At 43.9% G+C, this 27,808-nt stretch overlaps 1 protein-coding gene across 1 annotated transcript in view; it reads left to right on the forward strand.

Moving 5' to 3' along the window:
• Positions 1-1,334: 1,334 nt before the first annotated feature.
• LOC137377414 (ADP-ribosylation factor-like protein 6) overlaps positions 1,335-27,808 on the forward strand; it is a 41,500-nt gene continuing 15,026 nt past the window's right edge. The window contains exons 1-3 of the mRNA XM_068046994.1: positions 1,335-1,457; positions 26,811-26,872; positions 27,313-27,381. Coding sequence (XP_067903095.1) covers positions 1,335-1,457; positions 26,811-26,872; positions 27,313-27,381 — 254 coding nt within the window. The remainder of the gene's footprint in view (positions 1,458-26,810; positions 26,873-27,312; positions 27,382-27,808) is intronic.

A 27,808-nucleotide genomic window follows, 5' to 3' on the forward strand; every position in this document is an offset into this window, starting at 1 on the left:
TGAACAGAGAAAATTTGCAGGGCATCGGGAGAAGGCAGGGGAGTGGGACTCGGAGAGTTGCTCTTGCAGAGAGCCTGCAGACATGATGGGCCGAATGGCCTCCTTCTGTGCTGTAACCATTCTATATCCTGGCCAATATCACTTAAAAAAAAACACATTATGTGGCAATTATCACATTGTTGTTTGTGGGACCTTGCTACCTTTCAATTATTGCTGTGCTTCCCTACATTGCAGCAATAACTACAATTTAAAAGTATTTAATTGGTTTTACAGCACTTTAGGGTGTCATGAAGTTCCGAAAGATGCTATACAAATGCAGGTTCTCTCTTTTCTCATTTTTAATTTATTAATGAAAAATGTGATTAGCTACACCTGGATTCCCAAATAGCCACGTATTGGCCAACAGTGCTGTAACAAAGCCTCGTACAACCCAAGCATTCTATTAGTTTTATATTGTACTGCCCTTGCAATACAATCTCAATCCCTAAAGTGCAATTTTTATATCTAGAATATCTATTATTTTCAAACACACATACACTTGTCAACCCAAGGTAACCATCCACAGGCCATGCTTGTTGCGGTCTGTGGAAATCGTCTCTCTGGCTGCCTGTCTCGTCCGCGGCAGTATCCGTGCATGGGTGACTCTGCAAAGGAGCATGCAGTGGCCGCTGGTATGCTTAAGGTTAGCTGCGACCAGTGGGCACAAGGAGGGACTGAAGTGCATAGACGATGCAGAAAATATTATTTAATTTGCTAAGTTTTCATTTTCTTTGGCATGATTTGGGTGTTTATTGTTTGTATCCCTGTAAAAAGAGGGCACTTTTGTTGTTATTTTAATTTTGCTGGTGGCATTTGGACAATCCGATGTCTCCTTAAGGGTTCGATCAAGCGTCAGACTCGTCAACTACAATCTGAGAATTCGGACAGAAAGCAACTCCGGTTGCAGTCTGGATTCGTGGTCGTCGATTAAGATGCTGCTCTGTTCATTGAAAGCAAGCGCAAGCAAAATTGTGCAGTCGAGCTTGAAATGGGCCGCTGTTGGACAGCGATTATGTATTCCTCTCCCAGCAAAACAAGCGCGATACTAATGTTTAAAAAAACCTAGAAGAGCATACGGCGTCCCCTGGCTCCTTGACCTGAATGTGCAATCCTCTTTTTCAGGATAAATGCACCCATCCCCATCCAGCGCAGGTGGCGAGCAGTTGTTGCCTGGGAGCCGGGTGCACGGACAGGGAGGTTGAGTTTTGCACTTGCGTCACTGCAAACACACAAGCGAGAGCAGAGGGACCTGGCAACCAAACAGGAGACCCGAGTCACTGCCGCCCAATCCAGCCATGGGCTTGTTGGATAAGTTGGCCGTTTGGCTGAGGTTGAAGCGCAGGGAGGTGAATGTCCTTTGCTTGGGGCTGGACAACAGCGGAAAGAGCACAATCATTAACCGCTTGAAACCTGCCAGTGTGAGTATGGGAGATGGCTCCCACCAACATTAAACCCCTCCTTCCTGTATTATAAATACTGTCCCCGCCCCATGGGTGGGTAATTTATCCTTCCTCACATATAATTACAACCTCGATTGACTTTGGTGTAGTGTGGCGGTGTGAATGTTCCAATAAAATTTTAGAAATCCTCCTGACAGCTCAACACCTTTTCAGCTTAATGGCTGATACTCTACAACTCTAAAGAATCTGAGCAATGTTTCTCACTTTTGTTCATCTCTTTAAAAAAAATGCCTGGTCGTGCAGTGGCAGACAGGTGCGAACATTTCCTCCCTTTTTTTCATCAAGCACATTGTAGAGCAGTTATGAAGAGACTCAAGAAACCTTGGAAACTCAACCTGGATCCACACCCTCTTGCCATCTGGCATCCTAAGTCCCCACTGCTTCTTCCTGTCTAGAGATTTTTTTAAAATTCATTCATGAGATGTGGACGTCACTGGCTATGCCAGCATTTATTGCCCATCCCTAATTGCCCTTGAGAAGGTGGTGATGAGCTGCCTTCTTGAACCGCTGCAGTCCGTGTGAGGTAGGTACACCCACAGTGCTGTTAGGAAGGGAGTTCCAGGATTTTAACCCAGCGACAGTGAAGGAACTGCGATATAGTTCCAAGTCAGGATGGTGCGTGACTTGGACGGGAACTTGCAGGTGGTGATGCTCCCATGCATCTGCTGCTCTTGTCCTTAGAGGTGGTAGAGGTCGCGGGTTTGGAAGGTGCTGTCTGAGGAGCCTTGGTGCATTGCTGCAGTGCATCTTGTAGATGGTACACACTGCAGCCACTGTGCGTCGGTGGTGGAGCTGCACCCATCCAGGCAAGTGGAGAGTATTCCTGACTTGTGCCTTGTAAATGGTGGACAGGCTTTGGAGAGTCAGGAGGCGAGTTACTCGCCGCAGGATTCCTAGCCTCTGACCTGTTCTTGTAGCCATGGTATTTATATGGCTACTCCAGTTCAGTTTCTGGTCAATGGTAACCCCTAGGATGTTGATAGTGGGGGATTCAGTGATGGTAATGCCATTGAATGTCGGGGGAGATAGTTAGATTCTCTCTTGTTGGAGATGGTCATTGCCTGGCACTTGTGTGGTGCAAATGTTACTTGCCACTTATCAGCCCAAGCCTGGATATTGTCCAGGTCTTACTGCATTTCTACACGGACTGCTTCAGTATTTGAGGAGTCGTGAATGGTGCTGAACATCGTGCAATCAGCAAACATCCCCACTTCTGACTTTATGATTGAAGGAAGGTCATTGATGAAGGAGCTGAAGATGGTTGGGCCTAGGACACTACCCTGAGGAACTCCTGCAGTGATGTCCTGGAGCTCAGATGATTGACCTCCAACAACCACAGCCATCTTCCTTTGCGCTAGGTATGACTCCAACCAGCGGAGAGTTTTCCCCCTGATTCCCATTGACTCCAGTTTTGCGAGGGCTCCTTGATGCCTTACTCGGTCAAATGCTGCCTTGTTGTCAAGGGCAGTCACTCTCAGCTCACCTCTGGAGTTCAGCTCTTTTGTCCATGTTTGAACCAAGGCTGTAATGAGGTCAGGAGCTGAGTGGCCCTGGCGGAACCCAAACTGAGCATCACAGAGCAGGTTATTGCTAAAGTCATTACAACAGCTTCCTTCCCTTCCAGTATCTCAATTCTCCAGACTAACAGCCCCTTTCTCCTTCAATGTTAGTAGCCCTCCATGGTTCTGGAAAGTTTCCCCTGCTGCCTACTCTAATAAATAGTTATCGGATTCCCAATGCCTCTGTGCTGCGAAGGAAAGAAATATCCCAGATTATGTGGGTGCCTATAGAGGACAGGATTGCTGGCATTATCAGGTTCAGCCTTTGAGTGACCAGGTCAATCAGCAACTCCAAGGTAAGCTATCTTTCTTCTGCTCTCACCCTTAGTTCACAGCCCTCAGATAAGTGAGGTGGCAAAAAGTCTGCTTGAATAAGCTGACCCGATTGGGGATTCTTGAATTGAATGCGGATTGAAGCAGGACTGCAAGGAATAAGAGCTGTTCATCACTCCTGATGATGGCTAACACTGCAAATGCTTTTTCTAAAAAAATTCCGATGATCTTACTAGCAGACTTGTTTCTTCTGGTGGGAGGGTAAAACAATGGAGGTCTGAATAGAACTGGAAACAGACTGCAGGTTGAATAACCCCACTTTAAAAGAATGGATTTGAGCATTCAGAATTTCTCTATTCGTTCCATTATATCACATTTGTTTTAAAATCTGCTTAGCCTTATTGTGGCAGACAGAAGCCAAAACAACAAGTTTTTAAATTAATCTTTGTATATTTGGTTTAGTCGCAGTTGTGGGGTTAGGGGTTTTAGTGATAGGTGCTTTTAAGTTATCTGCAGGAGGAACTTTGGTATTACAGGGGAATAGGAAGAATAATCTAGGGCATTGGTAGCACTGGGGATGAGATAGTAGCACTTGAGAAGGAGTTACGGCATCTGGTAACAAAAAGGAAGGAGGGGCCCTCTGCCTGGGAGTATTGTTGGGAGTATCCTGGAATCTGAGCACTGGCGATTGAAGCCTTGGGGTCTTGGCAAAGTAAGGTCTGCAGGGCTTTGTTAGTATTGAGGAGGCCCAGGAGAATGTGACCCAACACACTTGGCTTTTTCTTAACTGTCAGTTGAGAACCTGGGGAGAGCTGGTTTTTAAATTGCAAAATTGTCAATTGCATTTGCTGACTGTATGATAAATATATGACAAATACAGAAAAATGAAGTGCTTTTCACTGTCTGGAAGCCTGACTCTCTGTTTTCTGTCTGACCACAGGCACTGCCTTCTCTTGTACTCACATGTTGCTTATTTCGACTCAGTCTCTTGTGCTCACTGACCCTATGCTTTTTTATTTTGCTTTGTTTTTCTTGATTGCCTCTTTCTCACATGCTGCTTTTGGATTTTCAGTCTGCCTCTCTCCCGTTCCCTCCTAAGAGGGTACAGGTAAGATTTACTAGGATGGGAATCATGGGTGAAGATGCAAGGAACTGAAAGAATCTTGTTGAGGATTGTAAAAGCACTCGGGGGTGACTATAGCATGTGGAAGCAGTAGGAAAGGTCTCCTCCGAGTGGGAATTGGATATAAGGGTTCAGCAGCACTGAGAAAAGATTGATATACCAGTAACGTTGCTTTAAAAGGTGATGGATTATCACATACTTCTAAGAGTAAAATGGTAGAGATCCCCTGCTCATGCCTGTAGCTCCTACTTATAGCATGGACCGCAGGGATCGGTGCTGGGCCCTGTGTTGTTTGTCATATATATTAATGACTTGGATGTGACTGTAGAGGGCATGATTAGTAAGTTTGCAGATGATACCAAAATTGGTGGTATAGCAGACAGTGAAACAACAGGATATAGATCAACTGGGAAAGTGGGCAAGGGATTGGCAAATGGAATTTCCCACAGACAAGTGTGAAGTGATGCATTTTGGGAAGTTAAACCAGGGCAGGACATATACAGTGAATGGCCGGGCCCTGGGGAGTGTTGTTGAGCAGAGAGACCTTGGGGTGCAAATACATAGTTCCCTGAAAGTGGCAACACAGGTAGACAGGGTGGTGAAGAAGGCGTATGGCGTGCTTGCCTTCATCGGCCGAGGCATTGAGTACAAGAGTTGGGACGTCATGTTACAGTTGTACATAACGTGGGTTAGGCCACATTTGGAGTACTGAGTGCAGTTCTGGTCGCCGCACTACAGGAAAGATGCGATTAAGCTAGATAGGGTGCAGAAAAGATTCACAACGATGTTGCCTGGTTTGGAGGGCTTGAGTTATAAAGAGAGAGATTGGATAGGCTGTGCCTGTTTTCCCTGGAGCGAAGGAGGCTGAGAGGGGACATGATAGAGGTATATAAAATTATGAGAGGCATAGATAGGGTAGATAGCCAGAGTCTGTTTCCCATGGTAGGGGTGACTAAAACTAGAGGGCATAGATTTAAGGTGAGAGGGAGGAGGTTTAAAGGGGATCAAAGGGGTAAACTTTTCACACAAAGAATAGTGAGTATCTGGAATGAGCTGCCAGAGAAGGTGGTGGAGGCAGGAAAAGTAGCAACATTTAAGAGGCATCTGGACAGGTACTTGAATGAGCAAGGCATAGAGGGATATGGAATTAAGGCAGGCAGGTGGGATTAGGATAGATAGGGATTATGGTTGGCATGGACGTGGTGGGCCAAAGGGCCTGTTTCTATGCTGTACGACTCTATGCTGTCTACAATTCTTAGGTTTCGAAGCAATTAAATCAAGCGTGTCAGTGTTCCCTGTTGCTACCCCTTTTCTCATGCAGTTACCGGTGTTGCTTTGACTTGAGTTTTCATACAGATTGCAAAGTTTTAAAAAAATACATCCCATGAAAGAATAAAAAATTGAATGTTATTCATTTTCCTTTCCATACTATATGAGGAGATTCTGTCACTAATTCATTTTTTAAAAATTTCATTTTCGGGTAGTTGGCCTTGTTGACATGCCAGCATTTATTGCCCATCCCTAATTGCCCTCAAGATGATGGTGAGCCGTCGTCTTGAACTGTAGTCTGTGTAATAATATGCTGTTAGGTCGGGAGTTAAAATTCTGATGTGGTGACCATGGAGGAAGAGTGATATGTCCAAGTTTGGATCATGTGACTTGGAGGTGGTGAGTTGCAGCAGTGTATCCAGTAGATATGACACATTGCAATCAAGGTACATCAGTGATGGCGGGAGTAGATGTTTAAGCTGGTGGATGAACAGCTGCTGATCAAGCAAACTGCTTTGTTCTGGATGGTGTTGAGCTTATGATGTTAAATCTGGGCCCATCCAGGCTAGTGGCGAGTATTCAAACACACTCCTGACCTGTACATGTAGATGGTGGAGAGGCTTTGGAGAGTCAGGAGGTGAGCCACTCACCACAGAATAGAATCATAAAATGGTTACAGCACAGAGGGCGGTCTTTTGGCCCATCGAGCCCCTGCTGGTTTTCTGCAAGAGCAGGTGCAACTTATCTAGTCCCACTCCCCCACCCTCTCCCCATAGCCCTGCCAATTTTGTTTGTTCAGGTGCTGACCCCATTCCCTTCTCTGCCTGAAATTTCATCTGCCATCAGCCCATTCCACCAGCCTTTCTATGTCCTCTTGAAGTCCATCACTATCCTCATCACAGTTTACAATACTTCCAAGTTTCTGCAAATTTTGAAATTTAACCAAGTCCATATACATTAAGACATACATCCACCTCTGGGGAACACTGCTGTATACCTCCCCCCAGTCTGAAAAACAACTGTTCACAACTAGTCTGTTTCCAGTCAGTCACTCAGCCAACTTTCTATCTATGCTGCCACTGACCGTTTTACTCTACAGGATTCACTTTGCTGACACTTGATGTTAAATCTGGGCCCATCCAGGCTAGTGGTGAGTATTCCAACACACCCCTGACCTGTACATGTAGATGGTGGAGAGGCTTTGGAGAGTCAGGTGGTGAGCCACTTGATCAAACACCTTTTGGAAGTCCATATACATCACATCAATCACATTACCCTCACATTCACTATCACAACATTTAAGAAGTATTTAGATGAGCACTTGAAATGCCATAGTATACAAAGCTACGGGCCAAGTGCTGGAAAATGGGATTAGAATAGATAGGCTTGATGACCGGTGCGGACATGGTGGGCCGAAGGGCCTGTTTCTGTGCTGTATAACTCTATGACTCTATCAACACTCTGTTACCTCATCAAAAAGCTCAATCAAGTTAGTTAAACATTTGCATCTACAGTCTGTGCTGGCTTTCCCCAATTAATCCCCACTTGTTCAAGTGACTTAATTTTGTCCCAGATTATCATTTCTAAAAGCTTTCCCACCACCAGAGATTAAACTGACTGGCTGGTAGTTGGTGGGGTTATCCTTATGCCCTTTGTTGAACAAGGGTATAACATTTGCAATTCTCCAGTCCTCTGGCACCACCCCCTGTATCTAAGGAGGAAGATTATGGCCAATACCTCTGCAATTTCTACTCTTACTTCCTTCAGCATCCTTGGATGCATCCATCCGATTTGGTGACTTACCAACTTTAAGTACAGCCAGTCTTTTTAGTACCTCCTTTGTCAACTTTTAGCCCATACAGTATCTCAACTACCTCCTCTTTTGCTATGACATTGGCAATATCCTGCTGCTTGGTAAAGACAGATGCAAAGTACTCAGTTAGTACCTCGGTTATGCACTCTGCTTCGAATTGTAAGATTCCTTTTTGGTCTCCAAATGGCTCCAGCCCTCCTCATACTGTTCATCTCCTATTTATATGCCTCTACAAGACTTTTGGATTTCCTTTAATGTTAACTGCCTGTCTCTTCTCTTACTTTTTCTTTGCTTCTCTTATTTCCTTTTTCACATCCCTTCTGAACTTTCTGTATTCAGCCTGGTTCTCACTTGTATTATCAAGCTGACATCTGTCATATGCACCTTTTTTCTTTTTCATCTTACTCTCACTTTCATTATCCAGGGAACTCTGCTTTTGGTTGTCCTACATTTCCCCTTCTTGGAAAATGTACCGGAACCATCTCTGAGTTAGAGGCAGCCCAATGTCCGATTAACTGTTTGAAAATAAGGGGTTGCCTGTTTAAGACAGATGAGGATAAATTTGTTTGTCTCAGAGGGTCCTGAGTCTTTGGAATTCTCTTCCTCAAAAGAGAGTGTAACAGAGTCTTTGAATATTTTTAAGGCAGAGGTGGATAGATTCTTGATAAGCAAGGGGGTGGAAGGTTATCGGGGGTAGGTGGAAATGTGGAGTAGAATGGCAGAGCAGGCTCGAGTGGCCTACTCCTGCTCCAATTTCGTATGTTTGTATATTTGTATGTTTGATTACAGTTTTGCCTACCAATCTTTGATCCCAATTTAACAGAGCCTGTTCTCAACCCACTGACATTGGCCCTCCAATTAACCATTTTACTCTTGATTACCCCTTGTTCTTTTCCATAGTGCCATAAGGTTTAGATTAGCTATAATCATCGTTCCCCATATGTTCCACTACTGACAATTGATTCACTTGACTTACCTCAGAACCAGACCCAGCAATGCCTCCTTTCTTGATGGACTAGAAACATACTTATCAAGATAATTCTCCTGCACTCACTTCAGAAATTCTCCCTACCCCCAATCTTTTTACACAATTACTATCCCAGTCTCTATTAGGATAATTGAAGTTCCGTTTCTTACCTGCTCTGGAAGCCACGGCATCTAAGTGGTTGCTCCAGTTGAGTTTCTGGCCAACCTCAACCCCCAGGAAGTTGATGGTGAAAGATTTGGCAATGTCATTGAAAGTCAAAGGGAGGTGGTATTTCTCTCATTGGAGATGATCATTGCGTAGCACTTATAAGTGCAAGCCTGGATTTTGTCCACATCTTTTTGTATATGGGAATGGACTGCTTCATTGGCTGAAGAATTGCAAACGAAGCTGAGCACTGCAGCCACTAGCTCTACTTCTTACCTGATGATGGAATGAAGGTTATTGATAAAGCAGCTGAAACTAGTTGAGCCTAGAACACAACCCTGTGAAACTCTTGGCATTAATGTTCTGGGGCTGAGATGATTAGCCTCCAGAAGCCATTTTCCTTTGTGCTAGGTATAACTCCAGCCACTAGAAAGTTTTCCCCATAATTTCCATTGACTTCAGGGTTACCAGGGTTCCTTGGTGCCGCAGTGGGTCAAATTCTGCCTCGATGTCAAGAGAAGTTACTCTTGTCGTGTCTCTGGAATCCAACTCTTTTACTCATGTTTGGACCTCACAAGGTCTAGAACTGAGTCATCGTGGTAGAACCCAAACTGAGTTTTAAAATCATGTTGGCCAATATGTTAGGCTGATTGGGAATGCAGATATGGTTAATTGCACTTGTTATCAGCAAATAAAAAAATTAGTAATACCAAGCAGTTTGCTTGTTTTTTGATTTTTGTGTGTCTCTCATTTCCTTGGTTATTATCTATTAGCTAGCTGCTAAAATGGTATGTAACACAAATGAAAACTCCAGACTTCAGACAATGAAAACACCAGACACATTGTATATAATGGGGAGCAGTCATGATGGTCAGCTTGACTAATCAGAATAACTGCTTCAGGCCAGCAAAAGAAAAAAGCCCAACCAGTAACAAACAGCTCCAACAAGGCACATCATAGCAAAGGGCAAGCATCGTCAAACCACATTCTGGATAAAGCAATGGGCGGGGGGTGGTTTGATGTGAAAGTCAACATTCTATGGATTGAGGATTAGTTAAGGGACAGAAAACAGAGTAGAAATAAAGGGTCATTTTTGGGTTGACACCTGTAACTAGTGGGTACCACAACGAACAGTGTTCGGGCCTCAACTATTTACAATTTATATTGATGACTCAGATGAGGGGACCAAGTGTAATGTATCCAAGTTTGCTGATAACAGTTAAGTGGGAAAGTAAGCTGTGAGGAGGACACAAAGGTTAAGTGAGTGGGTGTGAGCATGACAGATGAAATATAATGTGGGGAAGTGTGAAGCCATCCACTTTAGAAGAAAAAAATAGAAAAGCAGCATATTTTTTAAATGGTGAGAGACTGGGAAATATTGATATTCAGGGAGACCTGGGTGTCCTTGTACACAAATCACAGTACGTTAAGATACAGCAAGCAATTAGGAAAGTAAATGGTATGTTATCCTTTATTAGAAGAGTGAAGAAGTCTTTTTGCAATTGAATAAGACCTTGGTGAGACCACACCTTTGGAGTACTGTGTACAGATTTTGTCTCCTTACCTAAGGAAGGATATCAGAGCCTTGAAAGGAGACAGATTCCTGGGATGAGAGGATTGCACTATGAGGAGAGATTGAGCAGACTGTGCCTATGTTCCCTGGAATTTTGATGAATGAGAGGTGATCTCCTTGAAACATACCAAATTCTTAAAGTGTTTGACAGGCAGGTGCAGGAAGGATGTCTCCCTTAGCTGGGGAGTTTGGAACTAGGGTTCACAGACTTAGAAGTTCCATTGACCACTTAGAACAGAGATGAGAAATTTCTTCACTCAAATGGTTATGGATATTTGGAATTCTTTACGCCAGAGGACTGTGTTTGCTCAGTCGTTGAATATGTTCAAGAGAGAATTTGATAGATTTTTGAATACTATTAAGGGATATGGAGTTAGTGTGGCATGGTGGAGTTGAGGTAGAAGATCAGCCATCATCGTGCTCAATGGTGGAGTAGGCTTAAAGGGCCAAGTGGCTTACTCCTGTTCCTATTTCTAATGTTCTTATTTTCTTAACATTCACTCTGTTGAAGTTAAAGTACTGCTTGCAACTGCTTGACAAAAACCGAGATGCTGCACTAAGATGTGCCACGTCTTGATAAATTCATCCCAGAATTCCAAACAATGATGAATGAAAGACTGTAAAGTTTCACATTGAATGGCAGTAGACATTTAGGTAAATATACAAGTGATGTAAGTTTACTTGTATTTTGTATAAGGAGAGATTTACTAAAATCAGTGTGTGTTGCTAAACCGATGTTGCCATTGCCATTGCCATGCCTGGGGCTCCTGTTGGACAACATGGTGAAAAGAATGCTGTTGCATTCTTAAAAGCCATTCTGAGATAAGATCAATCAATCTTATATAAGTGCTAGATTCAGTTATACTTTAAATTTCCATATGATTATGGATGCATTGGAATCTTTAGAAAGAGCCCTACCTAAATCTGTACCCATCTTTCCTGCAATTCCATGTTTGAACAGTTCCAATCAGGTTTCTGCCCCACAACAGCACTTGCCTTCCGGGAGAGCAGCAGACAGGAGCAGACCTGTGGAAGGAGCGGGGAGCAGTTAAATAAAGGCCAAGGATTGTGACCTATAGCACTTACCTTGCGGGAGAGCAGTGGACAGGAGTCGGCGTGCAATGAACAGTGACATCACAGGAAAGCTGTAAGGTGAATGGTTGGTGAGTAACTGCTGTTGGGGAGCATCTGTAAATAGCTAGGTTAGTGCATTATTGTTGGGGTGTCTGTGTAAATAGCTACAAATTAGAAAAAAACTTCAAATTAAAATTGATATAACTACCTTATAATTAATTAAGGCACACAAGCAGAAGGGAACAGCTGGTGAGCTGACTTCTGTTTTGTTAGCTTTTGCTAGGTAAGTGTTTCATGTAAGGGACAGTGTGATAGTAGCTAGCTTAGGACACCAGAGTTAAGGTAGATCTATAAAAAGAACTAACCCTTTAAAACAAAATAAAATATAAAATTAATAAAAGATAAAATAAAATAATTAGAATAAATACCTATAACACATATCTGTGTAATTAAGTAAAGTATAACTTTAGTTGTAGCTGTACGAGCATTTAATAAGCACAGTAAATTATACTATTCGGAAGAATTATTCTAGGAATTATTCGAAGTTAATTAAGGAAGTAATTAAAGTAAATTAACTAATAGCAATGGCAGGACAGGTGTTATGTTGTAGCTGTGGTATACAAATAACAAAAGAACAAAGAACAGTACAGCACAGGAACAGGCCATTCGGCCCTCCAAGCCTGCGCCGATCTTGATGCCTGTCTAAACTAAAACCTTCTGCACTTCCGGGGACTGTATCCCTCTATTCCCATCCTATTCATGTATTTGTAAAAATGTCTCTTAAACGTCGCTATCGTACCTGCTTCCACCACCTCCCCCAGCAGCAAGTTCCAGGCACTCACCACCTTCTGTGTAAATAACTTGCCTTGCACATCCCCTCTAAACTTTGCCCCTCACACCTTAAAACTATGTCCCCTAGTAACTGACTCTTCCACCCTGGGAAAAAGCTTCTGACTATCCACTCTGTCCATGCCACTCATAACTTTGTAAACCTCTATCATGTTGCCCCTCCATCTCCATCGTTCCAGTGAAAACAATCCGAGTTTATCCAACCTCTCCTCATAGCTAATGCCCTCCAGACCAGGCAACATCCTGGTAAACCTCTTCTGTACCCTCTCCAAAGCCTCCATGTCCTTCTGGTAATGTGGCGACCAGAGCTTTGGATGCCAAGGCGATCCAGGACGAACACGTCTGCAGAATGTGTAAGCAGCTAGAGGAATTCCGGATCAGGATTACTGAGCTGGAAGCTAAACTGCAAACACTGCGCAACATAAGGAAGGGAGAAAAATATATGGACACTTCTTTCCAGAAGACGGGTCATACCTTGTAGAACAAGGTCATCTGTTTTGGTCAGCAGTGAGAGACAGGAGGATGTGACTGTGAGTTAGGCAGGTAAAGAGATGGTGCAGATAGTAGTGGAGGAACCTCAGACTTTGCAATTATCAAACAGGTTTGAGGTGCTCTCAACCTGTGTAGACGAAAGTGAGGTCTACAAGGTGGATGAGCAGACTGGCCATGGCACTGTGGTACAGAAAGCCATTCAAGTGGGGGAAGCAAAAAGGAATGTAGTAATAGGGGATAGTATAGTGAAGGGGATATACACTGTTCTGTGCAGCCAAGAGCTTGAGTCCAGGAGGCTGTGTTGCCCAGAGTTCGGGCCATCTGCTCAGGGCAGGACAGGAACTTGGAGTGGGAGGTGGAGGATCCAGTTGTCGTGGTCCTTGTAGGTACCAACAACATAGGTAGGACTAGGAAGGCGTTTCTACTTAGACAGTATGAGGAGCTAGACACCAAATTGAAGAGCAGAACCTCAAGGGTAATAATCTTTGGATTGTTACCTGAGTCACATGTCAATTGGCAGAGGGCACATAGATTAGTGAAATGAATATGTGACTCAAAGACTGGTGTGGGAGAAGTAGGTTTCGGTTCATGGGGCACTGGCACCAGTACTGGGGAAAGTGAGGGCCGTACCATTGGGATGGTCTACACCTGAATCATGCTGGGACCAGTGTTCTAGCAAACCGTATAACTAGTGAAGTAAAGAGGGCTTTAAACTAAACAAGGTGGGTGAGGGATCAAGCTTGGGTAGATGTAGCAAATCAAGGGGTAGAGTCAAGGCAGGAGAGCAGAATAGTAATATGGGAAATGAAGGTCAGAGAATGGCAGGAAGGGACAGAGAGAAAAAACCTAAAAACACACCAACAGTCAAGACTAGATGTTACAAAGATAACAAAAAGACAAAACTAACAGCTCTGTATCTGAATGCAGGTAACATTCATAACAAAGTAGATGAACTGACATCGCGCATTGAAGTAAATATGATCTGATAGCAATTACGGAGACGTGGTTGCAGGATGACCAGGATTGGGCCCTGAAATTTGAGGGGTGTATGACATTCAAGGAGAATAGGAAGCTAGATAAAGGTGGAGGGGTAGCACTATGAATCAAGGATGGCGTTGGTGCAATAGTTAGAGATGATCTAGGTTCAGGAGATCAGAATGTAGAATCAGTTTGGGTGGAGATGAGGAAGATTAGGGGAAAGAAGTCACTAGTGGGAGTGGTCCACAGGCCCCCTAACAGTAAGCACAATGTAGGACGAAGTATACAAGAAGAAATATTGGGTGCTTGTGATAAAGGGATGGCAATAATCATGGGTGATTTTAATCTATATATAAACTGGAAAAATCAGATTGGCAATAGTAGCCTGGATAAGGAGTTCATAGAATGGTTTCGAGATAGTTTCTTAGAGCAGCACATCCTGGAACCAACCAGAGAGCAGGTTATATTAGATTTGGTATTGTGTAATGTGACAGGATTAATAATGACCTCCGAGTAAAGCCACCTGTACGTAGCAGCAACCACAATATGATTGAATTTTACATCCAGTTTGAAGGAGATAAGAGTGGGTCTAAAACTAGTATTTTAAACTTTGTCATGATAGGCCCCCACCTGCCAAGAATGACACACATTAATTTTGTCATGAACATTGATTTTAAACTATTACTGGAGTGAAAAAAGGACTTGTTAAACAGATTAGCCGTGGCTGGAAAAGACATTTGCATATTAACAGACAGTGTTTGCAAGGACAAAGGACCATTCCCTGACACATTCAACCCACAATGGACCTTAATCACCAGGTATTGTGTCTAAGAGGAGCATTCCAGAGACTGCTAAGGTGATCTAATCCAAGACCTGGTCAGACCAGTTAGTCACATGACTAACCTGCTTGGCAACCTGGGTTTTTCTGAATTGTACAGTTTGAACTGAAAGTGTCTGTTTGCTCCTGGACTGAGAAGATCTTTCCTGTCTGCTCCCATCTCTCTTTCTCAAGCCTCTGAATCCACTGAAGACACATGAACCCCAAGAGAGAAAAGTCTCCTATAGCAAACAAAGTTTAAGAAGAATCCTGGGCCCCATCAAAAAGCAAGAACTACCTACAATCAAGGACTCTACAGTGGGCTTGAAGAACCATAACAAAAACTCTACAGATATTGCCTCAGACTTTTCACTTTATGTTTTTCTTCTGCTCTTCTCGCGTATGCATGCTAGCGTGGGTGCGTCATGTATCTGCAAGTGTCAACTGAATTAGAGTTTAAGTTTAATAAATTTCAATCTTCTTTAAACCTAAGAAAACATTTTTGCGCTGGTTTCTTTGCCTTATAATTGGGAAGCGGTGAACAAGAATTCACCAAGGGGGAGCTAAAAACACGGTATTTTAAAAATTAAATGGTAAGACCAAGTGAAGGCTGAGAGGGACCCCTAGACACCTTTCTTACCTGGTCATAATACTTAAATAAGGGCAACTATGTGGGCATGAAAGCTGAGTTAGCTGAAGTGACCTGGGTTACTAGGCTAGGAGATAGATCAATAGAGATATGGCAGACATTTAAGGGGATATTTCAGAATATTCAGAATAAGAATATTCCTACCATAAAGAAAAATTCTAAGGGGAGGACCCACCATCCGTGGTTAACTAAAGAAGTTAAGGAAAGCATTAAACTTAAGGAAAAAGCATATAATTGTGCAAAGATGAGTGGCAGGTCAGATGATTCTCCGACAGAGTTCCGAAGGCGTGCGAGTTGTGACCGGTTGGCCATAAAATCGGTGTGGGACAGCTGTCGGCTGCAGGTAGGTTAATTTGCATTTTAATTTAACTCATTTCAATATTTTAATGTTGGCCCCGCCACCAAGCGACGGGGGGGGGGCTGCACCGAGGCCTCGCCGCCGCTAATATCAGGTAGGGCCTTCTCAGCGTCGTGGGCGGGCCGCTCCCGCTATCATTTTATGGGCTGCCCTTCCACAACCCATGGCATCGAGGGGCTGATAAAATTCAGCCCCCGTGTTGGACGAGCATAAATTTCCTCAGACTGAATATTGCAAAGAGCTAAGCCATTGTCTTCGGTACCCGGCCCTCCCCCCGCCCCCCCCACCCCACCATCCCTACCAATCCACAAATTCCATACCTTTTCCTGGATACTGTCTGAGGCTGAATAGACTATTTGAAACCTTACCATCCTGTTTGCCTCTGAGCTGAACTTCTGACTTCATATCCTCTCCATCACCAAGACTGCATACATTCACCTCTGTAAAGTTTCCCATCTCCACTTCTGCCTGAGCTTACCTGCTACCCTGCCCTTTCCTCAAAGACCTGCAATTTCTTTCCCTTCAGGTGCTTATCCAATTTTGTTTTGAAAGCCACGTTTGAATCAGCTTCCACCACCCTTTTAGGCAGTGCATTCCAGATCGTAACTACTTGCTGCCTAGAAATTTTTCCTCATTTGTCCTTTGTTTCTTTTGCCAGTCACCTTAAATCTATGTCTTTGAGTTCTTTACCCTTCTGCCAGTGGGAACAATTTCTCTCTATTGACTCTGACTTGACCCTTCATGATTTTGAACATCTCCTCTCAGCCTTCTGCTATGTAAGAACAACCCCAGTGTCTCCAGTCTGTTCACCTAACTGAAGTCTCTCATCCCTAGAACTATTCTCGTCGATCTTTTCTGCACCCCCTCTAAAGCTGTTACATTCTTCCTAAATTGTGGTGCTCATAATTGGACACAATACTCCAGTTGAGGCCGAACCGTTGTTTTATAAAGGTTCTTCATAACTTCCTTGTTTTTTTATTCTAAGCTTCTATTTCTAAATCCCAGGATCCTGTGTACCTTTTAAATGCTTTCTCGACCTGCCCTACTACCTTCAACGATTTGTGAACATTTAACCCCAGGTCTCTCTGTCCATTTTAGAATTGTACCCTTTAGATTATATTGCCTCTCCGCATTCTTAAAATAATGTATCACTTCACACTTCTCTGCATTAATTTTCATCTGCCACATATCTACCCATATCAATGTCCTCTTGAAGTCTATCACTATCTTTCTCACAGTTTACAATATTTCCAAGTTTTGTGTCATCTGCAAATTTTTAAACTGTGCCCTGTACACCTAAGTCCAAGTCATTAATATATATGTCAAGAAAAGCAGTGGTCCATAGAAACATAGAAAATAGGAGCAGTTGTAGGCCATTCGACCCTTCGAGCCTGCTCCACCATTCATTATGATCATGGCTGACCATCCAACTCAGTAACCTGTTCCCGCTTTCTCCCCATACCCTTTGATCCTTTTAGACCCAAGAGCTATATCTAACTCCTTCTTGAAAACATACAATGTTTTGGCCTCAACTGCTTTCTGTGGTAGCGAATTCCACAGGCTCTCTGGGTGAAGAAATTTCTCCTCATCTCAGTCCTGAAAGGTTTACCCTGCATCCTTAGACTATGGTTCTGGACTCCCCCACCATTGGGAATAGCCTTCCTGCATCTACCCTGTCAAGTCCTGTTAGAATTTTATAGGTTTCTATGAGATCCCCCCTCACTCTTCTGAACTGCAGCGAATATAATTCTAACCGACTCAATCTCTCCTCATACGTCAGTCCCGCCATCCCAGGAATTAGTCTGGTAAATCTTCGCTGCACTCCCTCTATAACAAGAACATCCTTCCTCAGATAAGGAGACCAAAACTGCACACAGTATTCCAGGTGTGGCCTCACCAAGGCCCTGTATAATTGGAGCAAGACATCCCTGCTCCTGTACTCGAATCCTTTCGCTATGAAGGCCAACATACCATTTGCCTTTTTTACCGCCTGTTGGACCTGCATGCTTACCTTCAGCGACTGGTGTACAAGAACACCCAGGTCTTGCTGCATATTCCCCTCTCTGTTTGTAGCCGTTCAGATAATAATCTGCCTTCCTGTTTTGCTACCAAAGTGGATAACCTCACATTTATCCACATTATACTGCATCTGCCATGCATTAGCCCACTCACTCAACTTGTCCAAATTACCCTGAAGCCTCTCTGCATCCTTCTCACAACTCACCCTCCCACCCAGTTTTGTGTCATCTGCAAATTTGGAGATATTATATTTAGTTCCCTCATCTAAATCATGAATACATATTGTGAATAGCTGGGGTCCTAGCACCGATCCCTGTGGTACCCCACTAGTCACTGCCTGCCATTCGGAAAAAGACCCATTTATCCCTTCTCTTTGTTTCCTGTCTGCCAACCAATTTTCTATCCATCGAAATACATTACCCCCAATCCCATGTGCTTTAATTTTATACGCTAATCTCTTCTGTGGGACTTTGTGAAAAGTCTTCTGAAAGTCCAAATAAACCACATCCACTGGTCCCCCCTCATCAACTCTACTAAATACATCCTCGAAGAATTCTTGTAGATTTGTCAAGCATGATTTCCCTTTCGTAAATCCATGCTGACTCTGTCCGAGTACTGACCCCTGGGGAACACCACTATATACCTTCCTCCAGTCTTAAAAACAACCGTTCATCACGACTGTCTGTTTCCTGACACTCAGCCAATTTCATATCCATGCCTCCACTGTCCCTTTTATTCCATTAGTTTCAACTTTTGTGACATCTGTTATGTGGTACTTTATCAAACACCTTTCAGAACCCCCCACACACACCATCAACCACATTACTTTCATCAACCCTCTCTGTTATCCAATCAAAAACTCAATGAAGTTAGCCACACATGATTTTCCTTTAATAGATCTGGGGGTGCTGGCATTCCTTAATTAATCCACATTTGTCCAAGTAACTGTTAATTTTGTACCTTTACAGAATAATGATTATATACTACATGGTATGCTTTCCTTTAGGAAACAATGTAGTCTCTGATTTACTGTGAACAATACTGCTGGAGACCTTTATATGCCTTTAGTAATCACAATTTAACACACTATACACATTTAATTTACCTTTAATAATAATGGGAATAAAACATAGTGATCAATTGGACTGTATAATCTTGGGTGAAATATATAAGTAAACGACTACCTAATCAAAAAAAAATCTGTGTTAAATGGGGTAGATTGAGAACAGATCTAGCAGCTCAAAACTGGGCATTCATGAGGTGCTGCGGGCCATCATCAGCAGTAGAAATACATTCCAAAACAATCTGTAACCTCATGGTCTGGCATATCTTTCACTCTACCATTACCATCAGCTAGGGGACCAACGATTCAATGATGGATGTAGGAGAGCATGCCAAGAGTACCTAAAAATGAGGTTCCAACCTAGTGAAGCTACAACACAGGACTTATGCATGCTAAACAGTGGAAGCAGCAGGGTACATACAAAGCCAACTGATTCCACAACCAATGGATCAGATCAATGCTTTGCAATCTTGCCACATCCAGTCATGAATGGTGGTGGACAATTAAACAACTAACGGGAAGAGGACATGTAGGTACCCATCCTGAGTGATGGCGGAGGCCAGCATGTGAGTGCAAACAAGGCTGAAGTATTTGCAACCATCTTTTGCCAGAAGTGCAAAGTGGATGATCCATCTTGGTCTCCTCCTGAGGTCCCCACCATGCCAGACTTCAGTCAATTATATTCATTCCACATGACACCAAGAAATGGCTGAGGGTACTGAATACAGCAAAGGCTATGGGCCTGACAACATCCCTGCTATAGTGCTTAAGACCCGTGTTCCATGAACTAGCTGTGTCTCTAGCCAAGCTGTTCCAGTACAGCTACATCACCGGCATTTACCTGACAAAGTGGAAAATTGTCCCGATATGTCCTGTTCACAAAAAGCAGGACAAATCCAATCCGGCCAATTACCACCATATCAGTTTACTCTCACCTTTCATCAATGTGCTAATGGTTGTCATCGAGAGTGATCTCAAATGGCACCTGCTCACTGCTGCTTAGTTTGGGTTCTGCCAGGACCACTCGCCACCAGACCTCATAATAGCCTTGGTCCAAAAATGGACAAAAGAGCTGAATTCCAGAGGTGAGGTGATTGTGATTGCCCTTGACATCAGGGAGCATTTGACCAAAGTGTGGCATCAAGAAGCCCAGTAAAATTGAAGTCAATGGGAATTGGGGAAATCTCTACACTGGCTGGAGTCTCACCAAACACAAAAGAAGATGGTTGTGGTTGTTGCTGGTGGCCAGTCACCTCAGCTCTAGGCCATTGCTGCAGGGGCAGGACTTCCTCAGGGTAGTGTCTTAGGCCCAACCATCTTCAGCTGCTTCATCAATGACCTTTCCTCCACCGTAAGGTCAGAAGTGGAGATATTTGCTGATGATTGGTACTGAGCACTGTGCATTTATAACACTTCAGATACTGAAGCAGTCCGTGCCCACATGCAGCAAGACTTGGACAACATTCAGGCTTGGGCTATAAGTGGCAAGTAACATTTGCACCTCACAAGTGACAAGTAATGACCATCTCCAACAAGAGAGCATCTAACCACCTCCCCTTGACTTTCAACGGGATTACCATTGCTGAATCTCACATCACCACATCCTTGGGTTACCATTAACCAGAAACCAAATGGGACGAGCCACATAAATACTGTGGCTACAACAGCAGGTCAGAGGCCCAGTATTCTACAACAGGTAACTCACCTCCTGTTTCCCAAAAGCCTGTCCACCATCTACAAGGCGCAAATCAGGTATGTGATGGAAAACTGTCCAGTTGCCTGGATAAGTGCAGCTCCAACAACACTCAAGAAGCTTGACACCATCCAGGGCAAAGCAGTTTGATAGACACCAGCTTAAACTTTCATTCCCTCCACCACTGGCTCACCATGTCTACAATTTCTACCATCTGTAAGATGGACTGCAACAGGGTTTCTTTGACAATACCTTCCAAATCTCTAGCACCTATAAGAGCAAGGCAACAGGTGCATGGGCACACCACCACTTGCAAGTTAGCCTCCAAGTCATGCGCCAACCTGACTTGGAAAGATATCACTGTTCCTTTATCATCACTGGGTCAAAATCCTGGAACTCCCTAGCTAATAGCACTTTGGGTGGAGATATTTGCAGTTCACTGTCATCTCCTTGAAGGCAATTAAGGATAGGAAATAATTGCTGACCTTGCAGCAACGCCAATATATCATGAACAATTAAAAACAATCCTGACTTGTATTATTTTTAAATGATTTTAAATATGTTTTTATTTTAACTGTCTTAGTATTAAAATTCCACAAAATGGAAGGCTCTTTCAGATTATGTGTAACCCTTTGACGAGACAAAATATGTTTAACATCCAAATATGTTTTTTTCCAAGAGTAATGGCAAGAGATAAGGAACTGTGGAGGAGGAAAGGGATTTGTGTCTCCATGTACACAAATCAATTAAAGCTTGTGCACAGGTACAGAAACAATCCAAAAGGCTAATTGAATGTTAGCCTTTAACTGAAGGACTACAAAAGCTGCTCCAGTTGTATTGAACCTTTTACAGGCTTCATCTGGGGTACTGCATTCAGTTTTGGGCACCACACCTCAGGAAAGATACAATGGCCTTGGAAGGGGATGGGTGGGGGGCGGGTGGTGGGTGGTGGTGGTGAAGGGAAAGACAGATTCATCAGAATGATACCAGAATTTAACTTAAAGGGTTAAATTATGAAGACAGGTTTTATAAACTTGGCTTGCATTCTCCTTTTTGCACAAAAGATAGCAAAAACCTGGAATTCCCTTCCCTGACGCACCCCCAAAAAATTGTTGCTGCTGGGTCAATTGTAATTTTTAAGACTCAGATCAATAGATTTTTGTTTGGGAAGGGATATGGGCAAAAGCACGATAATGGAGTTGAGGTACAGATCAACCATGTTGGAACAGGCTCAAAAGACAGAATGGCCTATCTCCCGTTCCTGTGTTTCTTACAACGATCATGGGATCCAATTAAGGAGGCTGCTCTCCTCTTTATTCAAAGAGGGTCAATTCAGTTAATGGTGTTTTCAGGCAAATGAGAGATTCAGGTAATTGAAGGCATGATGGTCAATGGTGGGATGAAGGGGGTGGTGCATAAGTCAGAGGAATGGAGTGTGTGAGGGTGTTCATAGGCTGGACGACGTTACAGAGCAAAGGAGGGGTGATGTTATGGAAGGCTTTAAATACACAAATAAGAAATTTAGATTTGAGGCATTGAGGAATCAAGATCCAACATGGGTCAGTGAGATTAGGTTGATTGGTTATGTCTTGGTTTGCGATAGGACACGGGTAGCAGAGTCTTAGATGAGCTGACATTTATGGTGGGTGGGAGGGTGGCCAGAGAGCAGTGGAGTAATCAGTTCTGGAGGTTATAAAAACATGAAATCAGGCTTCAGCAGCAGATGGGCTGAGCTGTGGAATGAGGCAGTTGATGCTATGGGGATGGAAGTTGTTGGACTTTATGATGGATATGATACATGATCAAAAGCTAAACCTGAGATCAATACTCAGATCAATAGATTTTTGTTTGGGAAGGGATATGGGCAAAAGCACGATAATGGAGTTGAGGTACAGATCAACCATGTTGGAACAGTCTCAAAAGACAGAATGGCCTATCTCCCGTTCCTCTGGTTCATCCTGAAATGGTGGCCAGAAAAAAAAATGGAGCCACTGGCAAGCGAACAGCATTTGTAGCATGGGCTGAACATGTGGCTTCGGTCTTTGTAATGTTCAGCTGGAGGAAGACTGGATGCCAGACAAGCCACCTGATAGGTCAGAGATAGTGGAGAGGTTTGAGAGGCATTTAGGAGGTACAGCTGGATGTCATTGGCTGATCCCATGTATTACGACCATAATGTTGGGGAAAGTAAGTTGTGAGGAGGACACAAAGGGCCGAATTTTCCCAGACACGTGGAGTTGATTTTGGAGGTGAAATGGGACCAGGTAATTTAGGGGGAAAAAGCCGGCTGCCTGATGCGTTCCCACATGCCCACTCATTTCCTGGCGGCGGGAGTGCAACGGTAATGGCAACGCGCCTGGCAGCAGCAGGCAGATAGTTATGGCAATTATTGATGTAATTAGCAGGCATTTCTCAAACGGACTGCAATTTTGCCAAAGGCACACGGGCCCCTGCTTTGTCTGCAGATGGCCTACTTACAGGAGGCGAGAGCAACACGGGTGGTCAGATCGTCAAGAGATCAATATGAAATTTTAACTTTGAAGGATAAAACTGGCAACCCTCAGGCCTTTCCACTTGCCTGGATGTGTGTGGCTGCAACAACACTCGGAAAGCTCAACAGCATCCAGGACAAACCAGCCTGCTTGATTGGTACCCCATCCATCACCTTCAACATTCACTCCCTCCACCACCGCGCACAGTGGCAGCAGTGTATACCATCGACAAGGTGCACTACAGGAACTCACCATGCTTCCTTCAACAGCACCTTCCAAACTTGTGACCACTTCCACATAGAAGAACAAGGACAGCAGACGCATGGGAATACCACCACCTGCAAGTTCTTGTCCAAGTCATACACCATCCTGACTTGGAAATATATCGCCTTCCTTCACTGTCGCTGGATTAAAATCCTGGAATTCCCTCCCTAACAGCACTGTGGGTGCACACGCACCATATGGACTGCAGCAGTTCAAGAAGACAGCTCACCACCACCTTCTCAAGGGCAGTTAGGGATGGGCAATAAATGCTGGCCTTGCCAGCAACGCCCACATCCCATGAAAGAATTTTTAAAAACGGATACGCCTTGCCTGCAGACAGATCTACCAGATAGTACTGGGCGGGAGGGATTGACTGCCAGTCACATCATCTTATCATGGCTCCATCTAGTGCTGCCCTCTCCTACTGCATTCCAATCTGAAGTACACAGTTCATAGTGGGGCTGTCAGTCCGCTTTTGCTTTGGGTGCTCTGATTGGCTGTTCTGCCTCCACAGCCTGCTCGCTGTCCTTAATTGGAAGGCGAATATGATGGGGGAGCCCAGCACATCAGTGCGAAAGATAATGCTGAAGCATTTGCAACAATCTTCAGCCAGAAGTGCCGAGTTGATGATCCATCTCGGCCTCCTCCTGAAGTCCCCAGCATCACAGATGCCAGACTTCAGCCAATTCAATTCACTCCGCGTGATATCAAGAAATGACTGAAGGCACTGGATACTGCAAAAGCTATGGGCCCTGACAATATTCCGGCAATAGTACTGAAGATCTGTGCTCCAGAACATGCCCCGCCCTTAGCCAAGCTGTTCCAGTACAGCTACAACACTGGCATCTACCCTGCAATGAGGGAAATTGCCCAGTTATGTCCTGTACACAAAAAGTAGGACAAGTCCAACCCGGCCAACTACCTCCCCATCAGCCTGCTCTCAATCATCAGTAAAGTGATGGAAGGTGTCATGAACAGTGCCATCAAGTGGCACTTGCTTAGCAATAACCTGCTCAGTGACACTCAGTTTGGGTTCTGCCAGAGCCACTTAGCTCCTGACCTCGTTACAGCCTTGGTTCAAACATGGACAAAAGAGCTGAACTAAAGAGGTGAGGTGAGAGTGACTGCCCTTGACATCAAGGCAGCATTTGACCGAGTGTGGCATCAAGGAACCCTAACAAAACTGAAGTCAATGGGAATCAGGGGGAAAACCCTCCGCTGGCTGGAGTCATACCTAGCGCAAAGGAAGATGGTTGTGGTTGTTGGAGGTCAATCATCTGAGCTCCAGGACATCACTGCAGGAGTACCTCAGGGTAGTGTCCTCGGCTTCAGCTGCTTCATCAATGACCTTCCTTCAATCATAAGGTCAGAAGTGGGGATGTTCGCTGATGATTGCACAATGTTCAGCACCATTCGTGACTCCTCAGATACTGAAGCAGTCCATGTAGAAATGCAGCAAGACCTGGATAATATCCAGGCTTGGGCTGATAAGTGGCAAGTAACATTCACGCCACACAAGTGCCAGGCAATGACCATCTCCAACAAGAGAGAATCTAACCATCTCCCCTTGACATTCAACGGCATTACCATCGCTGAAACCCCCACTATCAACATCCTAGGGGCTACCATTGACCAAAAACTGAACTGGAGTAGCCATATAAATACCGTGGCTACAAGAGCAGGTCAGAGGCTAGGAATCCTGAGGTGAGTAACTCACCTCCTGACTCCCCAAAGCCTGTCCACCATCTACAAGGCACAAGTCAGGAGTGTGATGGAACACTCTCCACTTGCCTGGATGGCTGCAGCTCCAACAATGCTCAAGAAGCTTGACACCATCCAGGACAAAGCAGCCCGCTTGATTGGCACCCCATCTACAAACATTCACTCCCTCCACCACCAACGCACAGTGGAAGCAGTGTGTACCATCTACAAGATGCACTGCAGCAATGCACCAAGGCTCCTTAGACAGCACCTTCCAAACCCGCAACCTCTACCAACGAGAAGGACAAGGGCAGCAAATGCATGGGAACACCACCACCTGCAAGTTCCCCTCCAAGTCACACACCATCCTGACTTGGAACTAGATCACCGTTCCTTCACTGTCGCTGGGTCAAAATTCTGGAACTCCCTTCCTAACAGCACTGTGGGTGTACCTACCCCACATGGACTGCAGCGGTTCAAGAAGGCAGCTCATCACCACCTTCTCAAGGGCAATTAGGGTTGGCAATAAATGCTGGCCTGGCCAGCGACGCCCACATCCCATGAATGAATAAAAAAGAAGAATGGGGAGGCGGCACAGGGTTGGGTCCTGCAAATGGGGCTCTTGTCGCTTGCAGCAAAATTCAGCCCAAAGAGTCTACAAAGGGATATAGATAGGTTAAGTGAGTGGGCAAGAAAGTGGTGGATTTAGTATAATGTGAGGAATATGAGGTTATTCACTCTGGTAGGAAGAATAGAATAACAATTTTTTAAATGTTGAGAAACCATTAAAGGTTGGTGTTCAGAGGGTTTGGGTTTCCTTGTATATGAAATATGCAAGTACAGCAAGTAATTAGGAAGGCAAATGGTAAGGTAGCCTTTATTGCAAGGGAGTTGGAGTGCAAGAACAAGGAAGTTTTGATGCAATTGTACAAGGCTTTGGTGAAACCACACCTGGAGTATTGTGTACAGTTTTGATCTCTGTACCTGAAGAAGGATATACTTGCTTTAGAGGATGTGCAATGAAGGTTCACTAGCTTGACGCCTGGGATGAGAGGGCTGTCTTTTGAGAAGAGATTGAGTAGAATGGGCCGATACTGTCTTGAGTTTAGAAGAATGAGAGGTGATCTCACTGAAACATATAAGATTCTGAGCGGGTAGATGCTGAAAAGCTGTTTGTCTTGGCTGGCAGATCTAGAACTAGCATAGTTTCAGGATAAGAGGTGTACAATTTCAAACTGAGATGAGCAGAAATTTCTTCACTCAGGCCTATGAATCTTTGGAATTCTCTACCCTAGAAAGCTGTGGATGCTCAGTCATCGAGTATATTCAAGTCTGAGATTGATCGATTTTCTTTGGACTCTAAGGGAATCAAGGGATAATGGGGATCGGGCGGGAAAGTGGAGTAGAGGTCAATGATCAGCCGTGATCTTATTAAATGGCACAGCAGGCTTGAGGGGTTGTATGATCTAGCCCTGCTCCTATTTCTTATGTTCTTATGTAGATGGAGAAGCTGAGGGGTCCAAGAGTGGATCATTGGGGCTCTCTGGAGATGATTGGTGCAGTACAGAAGAGAAGGCATTGCTGGAGATGCTCTTGCTTTGTTTCATAGGTAAGTGTGAAACCAAGCAAAGTCGCGTGGAGCTGGACTGAGAAGCGTTGAAGGAGGTTAGTATGTCAAAAGCTGCAGGTCGAGGAGGATGAGGAGCGATAATGCACTGCAGTCCAAAAATGTCATTAGTGACTTCAGTTATGCCTTTTTTAGTTTCCTTTGGAGGGGCAGAAAACTGGAGGAATTCAAACTGGAGGTTATGGGAGAGGTGGACACAGCAGGAGTCAATGGAAAGTGGTCAGGCATGGGAAACTGAACTGACTTTCCTTCTCCTTATCCCAAAAACACATCCAGAGTGCTGGCTAGGAGGAGTTATGTTTGCACAGACTGAGAAATGAAACTGGGTGCCTGTGGTTTTACTTTTCGGTAGACTACGAATTGTCATATTGTAATTTCTTTGTCTATAAAAATGGCTTCATGATGTCTTAAGTGAAAAAGGATGGATAGTTAAACAAAATCTCCATATACTGATTGTTTTAAGTTGATCTTAACTTTCTTCCTTGTTCTTCAGGCACAAGCCGATGACATATTACCAACAATTGGATTCAGTGTGGAGAAATTCTTTACCTCCAGGTATAATAGATGGATATATATATATATAAATCTTTCCCTCTCTCCCCCCACCTCCTTTCTTTACAGTGCCATGTGGCCTCTAAAGTGAAATGTTCAAATTTGGGACCTTTTCCACGGTGGGCAGCACATAACTAATAATTGATTTGAGACTTCCCAAATCTATTTTAGTTAGCATCATTACCGCTGGCAGGCAGAGGTATTAATGTGGACTGAATTCAGGCCCAAGTCCAAAAGATGAAAGGACAATGCGCAAAACCCACTGGATCACAAACCTAATTTTTCTGTTTTTTTCTCTACTTGTACTTGCTTTCTGCTCACAGCTTGTTCTGACATAGCTAGGATGGGGAAGAGTAAAACAAGCATTCACTAAATTGCAGTAATCATAAATTCTTTCTTAGCTCTAATTTATTTTTTCAATTGGTTGCTTTGTTAAATTTCAGATTGTCCTTCATGGTGTTTGATATGTCTGGCCAGGGAAGATATCGCAACCTCTGGGAAAACTACTATAAGTAAGTGAGATGACAGTAACTAATACGGTATGCATGAGTGCAATTGTGTGTTTTTTACAGAATCCATGAATTGCTCATTTATGGCTTATATGTATCATTAAGTAACTTTTCTTGAGTGTAAAGTAATGAGGAATGATTCAAAAAAAAGATACTGACTGGAGAAATAGATAGCAATGATGAGAAAAGAAAGTGGAAATTAAAGGGAGAGATAAGCTGAGAGTGGTGCTGGGGGTGAGGGAGAAAGAGGGGAGATGCTGGAATTAGTGCTTTGGGGTAAGGGAATGAAAGAGAATGACAGCATTAACAGAGAGAGAATGGGGAAGTGTTACAAACTTAGGACTGCTCTTGATACCTTCTAGGGTTCAGCAGAGTTGCATGAGTTGTCTGAGAATAAGAACATAAGAAATAGGACAGGAGTAGACCATTC

This window comes from Heterodontus francisci, chromosome 15 (genome assembly GCF_036365525.1).
Source record: "Heterodontus francisci isolate sHetFra1 chromosome 15, sHetFra1.hap1, whole genome shotgun sequence".
NCBI classification, from domain to species: Eukaryota; Metazoa; Chordata; class Chondrichthyes; order Heterodontiformes; family Heterodontidae; genus Heterodontus; species Heterodontus francisci.